General features: G+C 41.0%; 1 protein-coding gene across 1 annotated transcript in view; it reads left to right on the forward strand.

Moving 5' to 3' along the window:
- The first annotated feature begins 3,679 nt into the window (after window positions 1-3,679).
- Window positions 3,680-19,632, forward strand: part of mgll (monoglyceride lipase) — a 42,694-nt gene continuing 26,741 nt past the window's right edge. The window contains exons 1-2 of the mRNA XM_062391574.1: window positions 3,680-3,858; window positions 5,621-5,756. Coding sequence (XP_062247558.1) covers window positions 5,629-5,756 — 128 coding nt within the window. The 5' untranslated portion in view covers window positions 3,680-3,858; window positions 5,621-5,628. The remainder of the gene's footprint in view (window positions 3,859-5,620; window positions 5,757-19,632) is intronic.

The raw sequence follows: 19,632 nt of genomic DNA on the forward strand, positions 1-19,632 counted from the left end.
ATATAGGTGCCGCCATCTTGCACTATTGATGTCATATGGAACCTGAGTCTGCTCAGTAGTGATCATGTTGGTATTGAACTCCCACAGACATAGGGACTCAACTCTTTCTATGTTAACTAATAACTAATTCAAACCAAAGGTATCAGAAACATTAACACTTCACTGTGATAACAACTACCTAAAAACATCTGTCAGAAAAAAAGTAAGTAATGTGTTCTTTGATGTTTTTATTTTGGCCCATGTTCCATCCACTAACATAGAAAGGGCAGGATTCATGACAGATATTGCAGCCAACCACCAGGGGGGGAAAACCAGTTGACAGCATACACACTTGGATACACACAAATTCCAGCTTTTTGGGAATGTCAGGTCGACCGATCAGAGTGAGCTCCACCACCAGGGTCATGCACACGGATGCTTGTTTTATTTTTGTACCAAAGAAAGTTTTACACAAGATGAACTGTTACAGAAAAATGTTACGAGGCCAGACCCGAAATTACACAGGAAATATTTTATCACCTGGTGACGTGGCCTGTTTTCTCAAAGCGGTGATCTGCCTCCACCTGCTGACAGTCTGTTAGACATGAGTTACACTGATGAGAAACACATGACCACACACTGAACAACAGTATCCAAGTGTGTCCCTTCGTGGAAACTGCACATGATATGAGACACATCGGTGCAAAATGGAGAAAGAAAACATTGGCTTTCCTTCTTTTGATGGTGAAGTGCCTGAGTTGATGTTTGTCAGCCATCTGGCTCAGGTTTCACGCCCTTCAGGTCTTCTGGCCATTAAAATTCCAGAAACTGCAGAAAGGAAACACCTCAAATTATCCACGATTTGTTTTTCCCTCTGTTGATGACGCATGAGTTTTAAATTGACTGTTATTTGTCTTTACAAATATTTGTGAATCAAGATGTTCTCTGTTTTACCAAACATTCTAATTATAAATCAAATTGAAATCCTCTGCGGCTGTAAAAAAAAAAAAGGAAAAAGGAAGAATTTCAGCTATGAATTAGGAAACCAGTCCAACATCTTTGGAGGATATACTGAGGTCAGGACTGTGAACTGTGACGGACCAAGTTGAGGAATAAGGTCCTCATCAAGAAAAAGTCCAAACAATGAAAGGCCTTCATTTCCTGTCTGAATACAGATTGTTTGGATGTGACGCATCTTCCGTGGAAAAGACATTTAGATTTGGTGAAGCGACCACAGGAAATCTCAGAAATACCTCTGAAAAGATCAGGACTTGTGAAAATGATGCTTTAAATCTGGATGTAATGTTTTCTCCTCTACACTGTGACACGTTGTTGCATTCCCACTCAGACTCCAGCCTGCAACTCATTCATCTGCACATGAGTTCGGTAGTGCTGTTTACATATGAAGCTGACTATGAGAGATTTCAGTTCCTCTGCCAGATGAAGCTCATTACAATGATCAAAGCTCAGATGATGCAACATAATGAAGTTCTCACATTCTGTAACACTGAAATGCTTCCTTCTGTTGATTAACACTCTATGGAAGAGTGAATATTTAAGCCATCATATCCTTCAGTCTGTTCTGTTATATAATGCAAAAGTTAAAAACCAGACAGGTGTGTTTTACTCACACATTGTAATATATAAAGTCTCACATTTTTTTAAAAATTATTTAATACAATATAAAATGATGCTGTCATTGTCAGTCCTATTTTTAGAAGCCTCAATTTTATAAAATATGGAGCAAAATTTCAGTCAAAGAAATTCATTCTTACGGTTGAACTTGATTCAAATGCTCAGAACACATGAAATGTATCAAGTTTTGAGTCACATATTTAAACAAAAAGATAATTAAGAAGTAAATGTATGTAGCATGCTGTCTGTTTGTCTCATTCCTATAGAAAGGTTTTGTGAGAACTTGGAACTAATTCATTTCCAGTGCCCCAGCACAAAGATCTATAGCCACAAGAATCCTCTGTTAGGTAAAACCAGACATAATGAATTACTGTTAGTTTCAACTGGAGCTCTCTTAGTCATAATGAGTTGCTACAGAACAGGCAGACTTAAGTAATGACTTGGATTAAAAGTCTGTCTAAGAACTTTTTTTACAAAAAGATCCTCCCATTGTACAGGAATTCACTCAAACTACAGACTACAGACACATGATCTGCATATGCCAACAATATGTGTCTGTACAAATGGGTTGTACCTGTTACTGTGTACTCACCACATCTTGTAGAACACTATACATCACTGCATCAAGGTGAGAAGTTCAAACCACTAGAGGTCAATAACAATACGATTTTCAGTGTAGCCTTATGCTGTAAACCTGTTAGTGACACAAGAAGACATATTCAACAAATAAATGCAATTACAACTTTATGTGAAATCGAGCAAGGACAGAGGCTTCCATTCTCCTAAAACAAGCCCAGTTTCTAAACAAACCCCCAAGAAAAAGAATGTTGGGCAGGGGCGGGGAACCCTTTCTTATCAAGGGCCTTTAACATTTTTACATCATCTTTTAAGGGCCATACCAACTGTGCCTGATTGGTGAGACATCTGAAGTCAACTGGTAGTGATGTTGATGCTACTTGCTGCTAGTTTTCCAAATGTCTCCCCAGAACTGAACAGACAAGTAGAACTCGAGCATACGGAGGTTGTTGTGTTGAGCTTTGAGTTTATTTCATGGTTGTCTGACGCATCAGCTCAACATAAGCAAATTTAAATAATTTTTTTGTATTAATCGTTTCCTTTTCACATCCTGAAACTTCTTGCCAATTAGTGTACTGGTTAGTTGGGCAGTATCTCCTCTGTCTGTTGCTTGATTGTGGGCCATAGAGAAAAAACACTGTTCATTTCCTTAAGTTTTTTTCAATATCTTGTGCCATCATCATGTTATCAGTAATCTGCACTGTGTCGGTTGTAATGACGCTCGAGATTATCTTTTTGCGTCATTACAGGCAAGTTCCTGCAAACTGGGCAGACTGGCTCGTCAATGCCACGGAAGTTGTCTATACCTTTCTCTGGGAAAATACATGTTCTCCGCATACTCTTCTGTGTGATGACTCATGTCTCTGATGACATTTTTCCACTGTGTGTTTTTCATTTTCACAGCTGGAAGGCTCCATCCTAAAGATAGTAAGTAAATTAGTTAATTTATTGACTATTATAAGTAATTTGCTTTCATTACAAAAAAGTAATAGCAGACATAATAATTATTGGCAAATGAATTACTCCAATGGATACTGGAGACAGAAAGTCTTTTTACATTTAGTTATAATACTCCCAATAATATAAAGTCCTTAAATGCTGAATGCAGCTCCTTCATCATAAAAGATGTTAGACTGCTAAAAACAATCTATGCTTTAACCAGATATCTCCTGCTTACGTGATGTGGCAGATCACTAAACTCATTTTGGAATGTGATGACATATGATCAGGTACTTTGGTAGGGGCTTTACAGGAAGGTTTTTTTTCCAAACACACACTGAATGAGGCCAAACAGAAGGGGAGAGCCCCTGTGTGCGCGTGTGTGTGCGTGCGTTTGTGTGTGTACGTGTGTTTGTTTGTGTGTGTGTGTGTTTGTGTGTGTGTGTATGTGTGTGACAGAGAGGGAGAGCGAGAGCGACAGAGAAAGAGAGAGAGAGAGAGAGAGTCAGAGAGGAGGGGGTATGTTTGAACACTCATTTAGTTTCTCCTCAAACGTCGCTGACTGCATTCTTCTCTTGACGGGAGGCGAGAGCAGAGCGTATACGAGAGGAGAGAGAGATAGAGCGAAAGAGAGACATACATCCAAATTGGGAGAAGGAACCAGGGAGAGAAAGAGAGAGAGCGAATCCGAGGAGAAGCTGAAACTTCAGTGCAGACGCTCCTGCTCAGGTTGGATCAATCGCTAAAATATTCTTACAATATTCTCGTGATACTTGTGCGTTAATGACTTGTATGACAGTGCGTCAGCTGTCATCTTCAGCATCTATATTCTGTTTACTCGCGTGTTTTATCCAGTTTAACTTTTACTTTGAACTGCTATTCGCACATGTAGCATTTTCTCTGCATTTCTCCATTCATCCTTTTCCGTATAAACCCCGCAGGTCATATTATAGCGCGTGTTCCGATATAGAGCCACTGGCATCGACATTCACAGCCAAAGAGCATGAATCGTTTCTTTTACCACTTGCGTTGCGATCGTATGGTATTTTTCCCCCAAACAAGTGAACCATCCTAATCCTAATCCTAAAGATCCTAATGTCCACACACTCTCCCCCTGTGTGAGACGGTAGCAATGTGCGATTGCAGCAGAGATGACAACAACAACGCGAGGTTTTTGCGCACACACACACACACACATGGCACACCGCGGCAGGTTCCAGTGATGGTTCACTCCTCACGCAGCCTATTCAACTTGTGTGATAAACGCTTGTTTTCGCACGTGTGCTTCACATGACCCAGAGGGGATCGTTGGTCCCATGTGCACCACATTTCCTCCGAAGTGCTCACAATAAGGAATGCACCGACGAGGGCTGGACATCAGTCAGAACGATGATGTGCGCGGTGCTACTGCTGACTAACGTGGGTCCTAATGATTGCAAATACACAACGGCGATGCACGAGCTGGATGTTTCAAGCAGGACACGATTAAGAGATACAGGCAGATACATAATATGACTATACATATTGAGGTGCCAGTTTAAAGGCTGCATGTCAGGTCACCTAACCTGAAAGGTGACACCACGCCATTACTATTTTTACCTGGGGCGGTGAGCTTGGCAGGACACGCACACACGCACACATGCACACGCGCGCACACTTCCCTCTCCATTGAAATGCAGAACATGCCTTTCACACCATGATCCATGTATGTAGGACCAGACCTTCTCATGTTTTTTGGCCTATGTGGAAAATCGATAAAGACTAACATTAGGGGATATTAGACATTGCGAGATAATGCTTTCCAAGAAACTCAGAGAGATAATGAACATTTTCATTACTTGATCTTTTTCTATAACCATTTCATGACACCCCTATGGACAAGACGCATGTAGTGTACAGCCTATAAAGTGTATAATGTGTTGAGTGAAGGATGTTATTATTATTGGCTATACGATTCCTATGCCAACCCAAGAGACTACTACGTTAGGCAGTTATGCACTCATGAGTGTTATAATTATATGTGTGGTCATAGCAATAAAGCCAATTTGAGAGCGAGAGAGCGCGCATATGGAGAGTATGGGTAGTGAGAGAGAGAGAGAGAGAGAGAGAGAGAGAGAGAGAGAGAGAGAGAAAGCGAAAGAGAGAGCGAGAGAGCATGTGGAGGGTGGGTTTTGAGAGAGAGAGAGAGAGAGGTAAAGAGACCTTGTGAAAAGCGTAGCATATGGTTTCGTGACGTAACGCTCTGGCAACACTGCCTGTGTCCATGTGTGTGTGCGTGTGTGTGTGTGCGTGTGCGCGTGTGCAGCTCAGGATTAGATCCGTCACATCTAAAGCCTCAAACTGTGTCACGTCAAACCGATGCTCAGTAAATAACCACAAGTAGACGTGATGAACGCAGTGACCGCCGCCACCTGCCTGCTCGTGGCCGTCCTCGGCTGCTTCCTCTACGGCAGCGATGTGCTCTTATCGCTGCTCCGTGTCTCCGTTGCAGAACCCTCCATGCCGGAGCCGGGAGCTGCTCCGCGGCGGAGCCCGCAGGGAGTCCCCTACACCGACCTGCAGCACATCGTCAACGCCGACGGACTGCACCTGTTCTGCCGCTACTGGGAGCCCGCCAGCCCGCCAAGGTTAGTGGAGGACAGCGCAGAAGCACTTCAGTCTGTTGTACTGTGTGCGTGTGTGTGTGTGTGTGCGACCCCTCATGTCTATATATAGTTCAGAGGACCTGTTTCCGTTCAATAGCATCATTGTGAGGTCATTTTGACTTTGTGAGGACATTTTGGGCAGTCATTACTTTTCAACAGGGTTGTTTTGGGTGAGAACTTGGTTTAAGGGTTAGGTTTAGACTAAGGTTAAGGTTAGGGTTAGGTATTTAGTTCTGATGGCTAGCTGCAAAGCTGCTCCCCCCTGAAACATCCCCCACCCCCCATCTGCATAGTGGTGAGTAGAAATTGAGTGTATCTCTATTTTGGGTGAACTATCCTTTTAAGGTTAAGGTAAGGGACTATGGAATATTATACCAATGTGTGTCCTCACAACTATGTGTGTGTGGGTGTCTCCTGAATTACTCATGTTGTGTGTTTACAAAGACATATTATTGGGACATGTGTGCACTATGTTGTCAAGCGAGTCCCCATAATGTACTCATTACATAATAAGGTGAAGACAATGTTTTAAGGTTTGGTTTAGGTTTCGGTTTAGCTTAAGGTGTAGATCAGGTTTAGATTAAAGTTAGTGTAATTGATTTGGTTAAGTCAAGTTGTCACTGTGGTTAAGGTTAGGTTTAGTCTCCATCAAATCAATCTAAATTGAATATGACTGGGTGGGTGTGGTCAAAGTATCATTACATTTTAAAGTAATGACATGTTTTTCAGGCTACAGTTAATATTATTTTTATGTTAAGATTAGGATTTTGGCTAGACAAGCAGTTACTGCTACAGGAAATCAGTGTAAATGTGTGTAGTGTCCTCTGTAGTTATGTAGATGAAACTGTGTTTGTTGGCGTGTGTGTGTGAGTGATGGAGTAAAGACATTCCGCTGTGTGAAATGATTGTTCTTTCCTGTCGGGGGGGAAAGGAATCCTGTTCACATGGTTGGTTTAAGTGCTGGAGTCACATGAGGAGCTCAACTTTAATGGCTCCTGTTGGCTCTGTTAATCTTTAGGCATGTGTGTCTGGGGTTCAGCTGGAAGTAAAGCACACAGTGTATATCGGAGAGTCGGGAGAAAGGTATCACTTTTTTTAAAGAAATGTATCTAAAATATAGAAATAGAAGACAAACACTGATTTTCATTCAACTCATAGGTGTGTCCTATCACTACCAGCTGCTGCTTAATGAGCATATGACACAACTTGTCATTCAAAAAGAATTAAAGCTTGAGTTAATTTACGCTCTAGGATATATAACAGCTCTTATCCGCTGAGGTATGATGTATTCACAGTTTTTTTGATGGTTCTGGTAATTGTTTGGGGTAATGCTAAATACTCCAGAGTTAAGTTATTTCTTTATCTTGTGAATACCTATTCTATTATTATTATAGGGTATATACTGAGCTACAATGTTTCTATGATTTCAGTGTATTTATCATTTAATTATAGGTTACCTAGTCTAGTATTAGAGCAATGTATAGGTAGTTGGGTGGTGTAAATTTTGGATTGAACTGTGTATGGCTCGAAACGACTTGAACAAACAACTTTTATTTTGAAAGATGTAGGTAAATATTTCCCGAAATCACATTTCTTAGTTCTTCAGTGTTATTGACATGTTATCTGTAAATTCATTTAAAATTGTTTACATTAGTAGAGTACATAATCCAAGTTTCCCCTTCTTTTCAAACTCTCGTGAGTGCTCTCACCTGTGTGACAATCAGCATGTATCATCTTCTACCTTGTCACATCCAAACTCACATCACAACATTATGTTTTATTATTTTTGTAATTTAATCCTCCATTTAATCCTCATTCGGGGAAAGTCTATAACTTGGTAACTGAAACTCAGTAACCCAACAGTTATAAACGCAGATTTAGAAGTTTGACCTGTGTCTATTCATATAAAAACACACCACCTTCATATAAGGAAAGTTCATTGTTCGTCATATTGAAGGCAGGTCTGACCTGTTTAAAATTTTTGCTTTGTAGGCAAACTAGAAATACATCATTGGGTCCAAAAGAGCCAAGAAAACGACATTAGCAAAAAAGCTGAATTAAATTAGATCAGTCTGTGGTAGACTGTATTACATCTTAGGTCTCATTCAATCACCCAAGCTCATTAAAAACATTATAATTATGTTAATCTCTTCGCAGTGGAAACCGACAGATGCACCAGTGACTCATATTGGGTCACGACCCCATTAGGAAAAACAAAATATGAGAGCAGTTACTCGTTTAACTCATTAAGTAAGTTACAACATAGCCTACTTCTGCGATGTCTTGAACTGTCAGGATATTATATTATATAACTAATTCACATTAGCACAACACAAATAAAACCCAGCGCATACCAGAAGTAATAAGTAGAGTAGAGAACTTTTTGCAGTGAACTTCTGAGTTGACGTGTCTGAAAAATAAAGACCCATCCAATCTGAATTTAAGACAATTAATACTTTTTAAGGACCCACGACCACCCTGTGTTTGAAGGTGCTAATTGTAAGTTTTCTCTGGTCTAAAGGCTAGGCCTGGTGGGGAGGTTGGTGTCTACTAACACCTTCAGCCATCATTGCATTTATAAGACCAGAGCATACAATATATGCCTTGAGCAGCGCAAGAAGGCCTCTAAGTGCCCAACCCCCCTTGTCTGCTGACATTGGACATGTCTGTCTTCAGGCCAGAATGATTGACAACATGATAGCCTAACAGTATATCCCTGGATAAAGGTTGTCATTGTTTTTCACCGGATTGTGCTCGTCGTCAGTTGTGCCTCCTGGCCTGAAGATTTAACTAGAATGTCTTAGAGATCAAAACCTCACCAAGGCCCAACAGTCTCCTTGTGAAATCTCATTCATATATTCTAGAGCCGGCTGATTATGTAGATCAGTCCCCTAAACATGCCTGTTTTTTTTTTCATCAAGTTTCATGAATTATTGGGAAATCCAATGAAAAACAGGGCTCACAAAGTAGAAAAGACGTGACTGAAAAAACTTGGATCTTCCCCCTGATCCTCATAGTCATTGCACTTGAATGGATTCTGTCCCGTCTCAGACCAAATCTTTACACCAATATTGGTGATAATTCTTCCATTCGTTTTTGTGTAATCCAACTAGCTAACAGACAGACACATTAATACAGAACCTTCATGACGGAGGTAATAAACCAAAACAAGCAAACCCAGAGCTAGGTAAGGTCAGAAAGAGAGACAACTGCTGTGGAGAGAAGGGCCAATATGCAAGGGACATCTTTATATTACAACTTAAGATTCTGCTTGATGTACAAAATTAATATGATTGAGCAATGGTTAAACTGTTAGACTTTACAGATGCTTGAAAGACTGGCAGTCACCATCGTCTAGCAGTAAAATGAACTGAATTGTGGAACTGTGGAGAGTCTAACCCACACCACATGTTTACCATGTCAATATTGTCAAAAATGTAAGCTATAACACTTTTGTTTGGGTTGTGATGCAACTTCACTGGTTCAGTGTAGCTGTACTTATAAATAGCACTTTTAAGGAGCACACAAGGAAAAGAAGGTTAACATTTTTTTTCGCCACATTTCATTTTGAAAAACAGGAGGAAATGCTAGTTATCAAGTGCCAACCTCTGTCTCCTCACCCATAAACCCTCGTGTTTTGGAGACGTTCCTTGCTTTTGACTGGAATTCTATCGTCATACCCAATGAACCACATCAGACTTTGTTTGTAAAATCCTGAGATTGTGACTCATCAGGCACTGTAGTCTCTCTACCAGAAAGATACACAACAACTTGATTGATGTGTTCAGTTTGTTAGAGAAAAAAAGCCTAATTTTTATTGGTAATGTTTATTAGTGGTATCTGCTGTCGGAGGCACTGTGACTATGCTCCTCCACCATGCTTTAAAACCAGAGAATGAAACTGAACGCAGATGTCACACTTCAACTCGCTTCCAAACCACATTGTTACTGTTGACGCAGGGTGAGAGCACAGATGGAAAGAGATGTGACAGAAGCTGCAGGCCCACAAAACATCTGCAGTAAAGACATGACTCATTGAAACACTGAGGAGGCTCAGATCATCGGCAGAACGTTAACTGTCACTGTCTGTGTATCTGCGGATTAGATGCTCCCAAAACCGTGGCCAATAGTTTATGATAGTGTGCACGTGTTTATTTCGCACCCATGCTGGATTTTTTTTTTTTTTTAACAAAAAATATAAAAAAACAAAACACAATAAACAACATAACAAAACAAAAATAATCAAACTCCTAGGAATTATACTTAGTTATCTTATGAGATCACATGATCAAAGTGCCTTTCCCAACATATTTTGAGGCCCTCCAACTATGGAAATTGTATATAAATATAATCATAAAATTTAGATGCTCCCTTATTTTTGTGCTCCATCTTAAGTGAGAGATCTTCAATTCCAGTTTTACCCCCGAAAATGTGTTTATTTGAAATACAGCAATGCCTAATTTAATAACCAATGGGTAGGTACACTGAATGGAACTCATGCAGTCCCATACAAACTGCCATATATTATATAAGAAGAAATTTTACTCCAAAATTGAAAAAGTTGAGATATCAAATTTCCTTCGTATTTAAGACACAATCAAGTAACACTGTATCCATTTACGCTGATAGTCAGCAGCAACTGTTACTCTTATTCTGAAAATTTCTGAAAGTTAGATGCTTACTATTGCTATTTGATCACCAGCCATAATGAGGTTACTCTCATCCTCCTTATACAGCTTTTGGGAGCTAAGTTCAGGTGAAGATGCAGATGGCTGATGAATTAAAGGAAGAAACTTGCACCTGAGAAACAGCAAACCTTTAGTCTGAGTGGAATAAATACTGAGAACAAATAATTCCATTTTATTCATTTTTTATTCATTTTTATAAATGTGGGGATAACAGGAGCACCTTGAGAAAACCCATTGCAAAACTTTAGACTTAGTAAAAGCTAGGTCAGGCCGGATAAATCCCTGGCCTGAAAATGATCATGGGGGTATCAGCACCACAGAGGATAAATCAGCTTTGTGTGGGAGAGCCCTGTGACAAGCACAACTGCCACACTGACATTTGAAAGTGAAGTTATCGGAGTAACATCCACCTATTTTCTCCTGAATAAGGAAGAGATGCCTGCTCTGAGAGAGGAGAAGAAGCCAGGCTTTTTGCACAGGCGTCTTCTCAAAATGGAGATTATCGATATCTCAAGTTCTGGATCTCTTCCAAGAAGGGAAGACATGAGCATCTCTGGAGAAGGCCACTTCTTACACAACTCCTTGAAAATGTCCTTGTCAAGGATTCTTTTAGGGATGAAAGGTGATTCAATGTCTTTGACCTCGGCCCATATTCTCTCCAGCAGATGACGCCTTGTGTCATCATCAGTACAGTTCACCTTTGCCTTCTTATAGATTTGTGTGACAAGCTTGTCCGAGAGAACACTGATATACATTTTATATCTGTCCTCTGCCTGGATCTTTTCAGTCTTCTCTCTGGCCCTCCTGTCTGATGTTGCTGAGCTCTCACGTTCTTTGCTGAACTCTGATGATATTGTCTTCTTCGATCTTTTACTCCCACTGCCGCTGACCAGTGCTGGTGTTGACTGCTTCAGTCTTTCATTAACTCCGCTGCTGACTTCTGATGATGAAGACTGCTTTGATCTTTTCTTCCCTCTGCTGGTGACCACAGCTGCGGTTGACTGCTTCAGTCTTTCCTTCCCTCCGCTGCTGACTTCTGATGATGAAGACTCCTCCGATCTTTTATTCCCACTGATGCTGACCAGTGCTGGTGTTGACTGCTTCAGTCTTTCCTCCCCTCCGCTGCTGACTTCTGATGATGAAGACTGCTTTGATCTTTTACTCCCACTGCTGCTGACCAGTGCTGGTGTTGACTGCTTCAGTCTTTCCTTCCCTCCGCTGCTGACTTCCGATGATGAAGACTGCTCCGATCTTTTATTCCCACTGCTGCTGACCAGTGCTGGTTTTGACTGCTTCAGTCTTTTCTTCCCTCCGCTGCTGACTTCTGATGATGAAGACTGCTTTGATCTTTTACTCCCACCGCTGCTAACCAGTGCTGGTGTTGACTGCTTCAGTCTTTCCTTCCCTCCGCTGCTGACTTCCGATGATGAAGACTGCTCCGATCTTTTATTCCCACTGCTGCTGACCAGTGCTGGTTTTGACTGCTTCAGTCTTTCCTCCCCTCCGCTGCTGACTTCTGATGATGAAGACTGCTCTGATCTTTTATTCCCACTGCTGCTGACCAGTGCTGGTGTTGAATGCTTCAGTCTTTTCTCCCCTCCATTGCTGACTTCTGATGATGAAGACTGCTTTGATCTTTTACTCCCACCGCTGCTGACCACTGCTGGTGTTGACTGGTTCAGTCTTAAATTCCCTCTGCTGGTGACCACTGCTGGTGTTGACTGCTTAAATCTTTTCTTCCCTCTGCTGGTGACCACTGCTGGTGTTGACTGCTTCAGTCTTTCATTCCCTCCGCTGCTGACCAGTGCTGGTGTCGACTGCTCTGATCTTTTCTCCTCAAGGCTGTTGACCTCTAATGATGATGACTGCGACGAGTCGATGGTCATTAAAGCGACTGACACTCTGTTTGTGTGGCGGTTAACTTGGTTCTTCAGCCACCAGCTTATCAAGGACAGAAAACAAAACACCCTGGTCTGAATGTCTGCATATATGCCCCTATGTGAAGTAGGAACACAAACCTTTTTCACTAGACCTGAAACCATGTCTGAATTCTTGCCAGGTGCGATGTGCAAGTAGATGAGATCTGAAAGCCGTTTGGTGAATACAATAACCTTTTCAGATGGAGGCTTTTCCATTGTTTGGAACGCAGAACTTTCATTTCCATCTCCTGGCTTCTCCTTCTCCAGAAGCACAGCGTCAATACTAGCAATCAATGACAGTATCGCCTTCCTGCTAGTGACTTTGTGATTCTCATTGAATTTTTTAGCGACCTGTGACAATATTTGGAGCGTCCCTGCTGCTGCAAAAGTCTTTATGAAAAGCCTATTGATCTTTCTCATTCCTTTACCGTTTGAGAAGTTTGGCTCCGGAGATTTCTTTCCATTTGAGCTTTCCTCACTGATTGACTCAATTATTTCATCCAAAGCCAAATCAATCTCTGGAGAAAACGATGAATTGAGAGTGTGGCTGTCATTGAACTCATTAAAGAAGTCTGTAATGTCAGTCAAACTATCGCTGATTGTTTCCTTGACAAGCCTCTTCACACTGTCCATACTGCTTGCTGTTGAACCTCCCTCTGAGGAACTACGTGACACGGAGCTTGCTTGTGAAGAGTAGGAGCTTGAAGAAGTCCTACACACCAGAATGAGATCATCTGGGTCCTGTTCCTCTGAGGAAATGGCCCGACCTTTCTTGCGCGATTGACACTTGACCAATTGTTTGATTCGTCGGTCTGTCTTTAACGACTTGCAGGCATAACAGATCATCTTCTGGACTTTGGCGGGGTTAATGAGGCGGGTTGGTATGGGCTTCTCAGAGCTCACACAGATGGAGCTTGCAGACAAGGTGGAGTTGACAGTCTCTGTCACCTCCTCTACAACCAAGTCTGTGAGCTTATCCAAACTCTCAGACGTTGTTGTGCTGCCTGGTGAAAGACTGTTGTTGAGAGTGTTGCCCAGAATAGACCGAACTTTATCCTCAGACACGGGTGCATGGGGACGTCGCTTTACAATGTCATTTGAAACAGACGTCATTAAGTTCAGCAGAAGTTCTGCAAACATAAATGTTGTAGCGTCATCCGGTTGGCATGATTTCAACCGCTCCCATTGCTGTGCAGTGAGCTTCGTAAAAAAGTGTTCAAAGTACGGGTGGACAGTCTCTGAATTCATGTCCATTTGTTTGACTTTCTGAGTGAACTCCATTTTTTTCGCTGTTCGTAGTGTGTTTTCCATGAAAAATCTCTTATCTTATTGGTTCTACCAATTGGCTGGTTGCTGCAGACTGATTCTTCAATGAAGCAAAGTGGTTACTAGGAATTTAGTCAAAGGGGGTTAAAGGAATTGAAGCAAAGGGGGTTAAATTATTTGTAGCAAAGGGGGTTAAAGGAATTGAAGCAAAGGGGGTTAAAGGAATTGAAGCAAAGGGGGTTAAAGGAATTGAAGCAAAGGAGGTTAAAGGAATATAATGGGACTAATAGATCAATGGAAACTCTGATGTGACAATAAGCCACACCCCTCAACTTTGACTGTAACACAAAAATATCTCATTGAACTATTATATCCATTAGTCTGGTATTAGGCTTTTGTTTCACAGAAAATATGTGTGCTTGCTCTTTCCACTTGGATCGACCTTGTATTGCAGGACCACTAGGAACAGTGCACCAACTCAGTAGATCCTTAACATAGATTTGTAAATGTCTAAATTACATTTATTTTTATTTTTTTTCTTTTTTTAATGTCTCCTAAAAACCTCTACTAAAAACCAGACTTATGGAATTCTTTCATACTACCACTACTTTCTGTTTCAACGTAAACCGTGATGTTTAACAATAAAAGCGCTGCCACTGGACTGGATGATAGTTCCTCCAGACTTGCAGCTTCCCACTCACTGCAACAGTCAGATTAGTGATTCAACACAATGTGACACAACGTGTCAGAGCCAAATCTATGAAATCATAGGATGCGTCGATGCAGCTTCCCCACAGGCTTATACCATCACTATAAGTATTGAGGTTAAAATGTGATTATAGCCTCTGGTATGAAGTGGTGCAGTGGCCCCATTCAACCTTGGAATGGGCTGTTGGTTTGGCCTGTGGTGCTGCTGGTTGCAGCTTTCTTCATGAAACATATATAAAGTGTACTGGAGTAATTGAGCTTGGGAAAGTAAAGACTGACTGTAGGACCTTGGCCACAGAACCCTGAAGCTGCACCTTTATCACTGCTTCACAAAGAGCTGTTATACAGCCTATTCAAATTTAAGAGAGGCTGGAACTCAGTACGCAGAACTAGAGAGTCAGTTGATGTAGCCATTAGTTATCTTTTATTCAGAGTTTATAAATTGAAAGTATTGTTTGTTCTAATCGCACCACAGCCACTGACAGACAGAGTGTTTGCATGTTAAAGAGGAAATATAAGTTGTGGATGGTTTTAAAACATTTTGTCATTGTAATCTTTAATTCAAAGATGAATATGTTGTTTCTGTTTATAGCTTATATCTGAAGAAAAAACAAGAACATTCAACTTTTGTGGTAAGAGGAGTTTAACATTGGCAACTGCAGCAGCTGGTGCGGTGATAAGCTCCAATGATCAAAGGAAACTCCAGACAGCTGATCCCAGTTTGACAGTCTGTTCAAGCAGCAGCCTGCAGGGAGCTCAAACTCAAACTCTTAACACAAAATGTTTCAAAGTGATCTATGCATTGAATCTATGGATGATAATGGTCATGTGTGATCAAATAGCAACTTCACATTGTCATTATCACATTGACTGAGTCTTGTGTGTTTGTGAATATTCATAAAGATATAGGCATAAGGTAGCATCAAATGGCAATTTTATTGATTTAATTGACTGATGATTATTGTCTTGGAGCTGCAGTGCAGTACTTAAAAGTTAACGTCGATTACATTACCAAAGAAGATTACACAATCCTGATTTACCCTGTCAGCGTAGTAGTTTGACAGTTACTGACTCAACTTCCTTACCGTGTGGAGTGTTTGTCTAGCAGGAAGGTGGATTAAACAGAAACTGAAATATTAAATCCCTGTTAGAGGAGGGGAACCACCAACACAGAGCGTGTTCTTTATGACCTGTGTGATATGACACCGCGGCTTAGAGATATTGGCACAGTTGGATGAATGTGTTTGGTTACTTGCTTGATTTAAGTTTGATTGCTGTATGAATGACTTTAGCAGAAATACAACCATTTCCCCACCATCTTTGTCTATTTTACTAAACCTTTGTTTTTGTAGTTTAAATTTGAAGCTGTCTGAAGGGTTTGTGAATCAGTAAATCCTGAGCCGTGGGGACAAAAGGTCTCAAACATGATACTCTGCAAAGCTTCCTTTTTTATCAAAAATTATATAATGTGAAGCCTGTGGTAGATGAATGATAGAACAGGTTCACATAAGCAGGTGAATGCAGGTGATAGATCGAAACACTAAAACAAATACAGACTGGACATACTTTGTAAATGACCTACAGGGACAGCAATGTCATCAGCAAAGTTCAGTAGCTTTGTAAGCTTGAATAATAGCTGACACATACTGAGTGTGCAAAACATCCGTGTCACCTTCCTGGTATTGATTTCTGGGGTCACTCACTTGCTGCACGCTACCTGCACTTGTCTCTGTTCTTTTCTCCTTTCCAAATGTTACTTTCAAAGGGAAACTCTACATGATTCATGGACATTTAATGATTTTGGTGTTTGTTTTGAAGGCAGTCACTGGTACTATCACGTGGACTATAGTTTGAGTGCTACTATTTGGTGGAATAAGCATGGACTTGTTTCTAGTTAAGATTTCTCTATTGACAAAAGCTTATGTAAATGGGGATAGGACATCGATGAGTGTAAAATTGGGTCAAAGATCACAGGAATCGAGAAGAAGGTGAAAGGTAGAGGGACAGAGCAGCAGCAGTGACCGACAGGCCGTCCAATAGATGACTGACTGAGGCTTTGAACCCACATGGAGACCTGTGAACCAGCCAATGATCATTTTTTTTTTACACAAATAACATGACACTTATCTTTCAATCCGACTGACAGTTACAAACACCCACTCACACACAGCTTGTGCATATGGGTCCTGTTGTGGACGATGTTTTCGCTGATGGTGTCTTTATTAGTTTCCTTCCCTCTTTGTGTTTGTACATCGGGACTATTTAATGTCCCTCCTGCTCATTGCCGCTGTTAGGCTCATCAGCGGAGGACGCTTTATAAATTTAACAGCTTTCCAATAGCTCCCTTTTCCTGCCTCTGCCTCAGGGCAGAACTTAGCTGAATAATGCAGAACATAATGTTTTTACGGCCACTTGTATTTCCATAAAATTGACTGAGTAGGAGTTTAAAGGTGCCCACTGTGACCATTTACTGGGAGTTTATGTGAAAAGACTGACACTTGTATTCACCGTAACGTCATTATAATGAATTCAATAATAATGCAACAGCAAGTTATAACTCCTGCATCAGTAAGAGAACTGGCCACAGTGTAAATAAGTATCAAGGTATTCTCTATAATTATTATGATTTCCATAAGTTAGATTGACTTCTCCGGCTATGCAGATATATTAAAGAGTAGGATAGATTGAGGGTAAGATGTTGACTTTGGGAACGTTGCAAAAGCAAGTGGGGATGCATCAAAGAAAAACACAGTTACATAAGAAGAGAGCAAAGGGATTATACAAACAGACAGAGGGAAATAGGCCAAAAAGGACATTTAGCAGCAGCGGAATCAGACGTAGTTTTTTGCTTTAATTGAAGCAGATTTGTATCAAATAAAAAGATTAAATATTTTTCCACAATCTCTTGTTTAGTTTCTGCATGAAGAGAGTTCTGTTGCGTTATCTAATGACCTAGAAGGTTCTTGGTTTGAATTCCAGTTGGGCTGGGAACTTTCTGCATCCAACTGTGTGGGATTTCTATTACAGTTTCTTCCCACAGTCTAAATACATAGAGTGGGGCTAGGCTAATCGTAGACTGGGTGTGTATATGAGAAGGAATGGTGGTTTGTGTTTGTATGTCAGCCAGACTTTATTTATATAGCGCTTTTTTTACTAGTGTTATCCATTACTCAAAGGCATTTAACAGTACATTTCTTATTTACCCATATACGCACACATTCACTGCACATCTTTAGGCTGCACTTTTTCTATTACACACTATTTATACACCCTCGCCACAGCCATCAGGGGCAATTTGGGATTCATAATGCAAACTGGAGGTGCCGGGAATCGAATCACCAAACAGGTTATTGACGACCCCGTCTACATCCTGAGCCATAGCCGCCCCCAAAGGAGAGGCAGGGTATATAATGTATGGGTTAATGGATCTATGCATCCACTGATGAAAGTGTGCTATGAATTTATGATGACACCAGGTTTGCATTTACTGCTGGGTTTGCAGTATCAGTCAACTCTAACTCAAGCATGCAGTTTTGAACCACTAGGGAAGTATCAACAAACTGGATTTAAATCAAGTATATAGTGGTAAGGCTGAGGGGTGAATTGGGACAAGGCCTTTGTGTCCTGATAAATACACACTGATGAGATTCAATGATATCCATTGTGGCCTTTGACCTCATCTCTCTGCACTGTGGACAAATGTTTTCCTCTATATTTTATTTGAACTGAGTCAGAATCCGCCGACAGTTTCCCTGCTGTCTCTCAGCCTCTATTTCTTTTCATCAGATGGCAATTTCCTCTGTCTCGCTCTTGTGTTATATTTTGTCTATGCAACACACTAACACACACAGGCACACAAACACAGGCACACACACACACACACACACACACACACACACACAAACACACACACACACACACACACAAACACACACACCTCCTAAAATAACTTTCTCATTTCTGGCTTTGTTTTCATACCCCTCAGTCACCATTCATCCTTTGCTCAGACCCCATTTCAGGTCACTGTAATACAGAACAGCTCTGCAGTCCAAAAGACATCACAACTTTGTCCAAAGCTTTGTGATATAGTTACTGATGTATTAAGAGTCTTGGTGATAATATGAGATAACCACAAATATGCCAGCCAGCCATGACATAATAAATAGCTCTATTTTCTTTGTACTATGCTATTACCTACCACTAAAATGTTTTTGGGAAAAAGTTTTATTGAAGAAAGGCTAGAAGATCCTAGAGGTGACTTACTGGCAACCACAGCTCCTAATTGGACAAACCGTACCCAGTGGTCTTTAGTCTGAAATATGTCCCCTATGAAAACTTCAAGTTTAATGGACTACGTTAGAGGTGGTTGCTTTTGGTCCCCATAAATTGCCCTAAACAGGACTGTGCACACTCATACATACCCACACACACGCACACACGCAGGGTCTTAGTCCATTAATCAGATTAACATGCCAGTGCTCGTTCTCTCTTTCTTGTCCTCTGGCTCCTGCCAAGTCAGGACACATGGAAACTGAACTCTCCACTGTTCATTTAGCACTCCAATATGTTTATATAAGGCCACAATAGCAAAATCGTATTACACTATAGCACTCAGTAGAGTGACTACCTCTGCCAAGGCCCACCAGTCCCCTTATTAAACCACAAACAAATTAACTGAATCCAGATTTGGATCTCAAAATTATCACACTCTCATAAACATCAGTCCCCTAACATGCCAGATTTTTTAATCAAGATCCGTGAATTATTTCCTGTGAATTTGGGGAAAATCTCAAAAAATGCCCTTATCTGCGACTGTGTTGGGATCTGCTCCAAAATTGAATGGGTTCTTCTTCTTCTTTCTTGGTTCATGTCCCATCATTACACCAGGTTTTGGGGAAATCCGTTAGTCCTGCAGTTTCACTATGAATCAGACGTATTTTTTCTCTTATCATTGATTGGTTGGTAAACAATGCCACAATATCAACTCCGATCACCACTTAATGATCAATACTTTATTTGAATTTGTTAAATATTTCTTCACAGCAAACCCGGACGAGATTCATTCAGATTGTCCTGACTCGTCTTTCTACCTCTCTTTCGCTTTCCTGTCCTGCCTGAACAGCTGCACAGCACAGTCCCAAATGCTGAGATGTTACCATGCTGACTGTGTTGCATGGTGCAGTGTATCTCAGTCCGGCATGAGGGAGTGCCAGCGAGTCAGCATGAACAATACCTGGACAGATTTTGTTTTTTCCGCCATTGTGCCTGCAGGCAATCG

The sequence above is a fragment of the Platichthys flesus genome, chromosome 7, assembly GCF_949316205.1.
Source record: "Platichthys flesus chromosome 7, fPlaFle2.1, whole genome shotgun sequence".
Lineage (NCBI taxonomy): Eukaryota > Metazoa > Chordata > Actinopteri > Pleuronectiformes > Pleuronectidae > Platichthys > Platichthys flesus.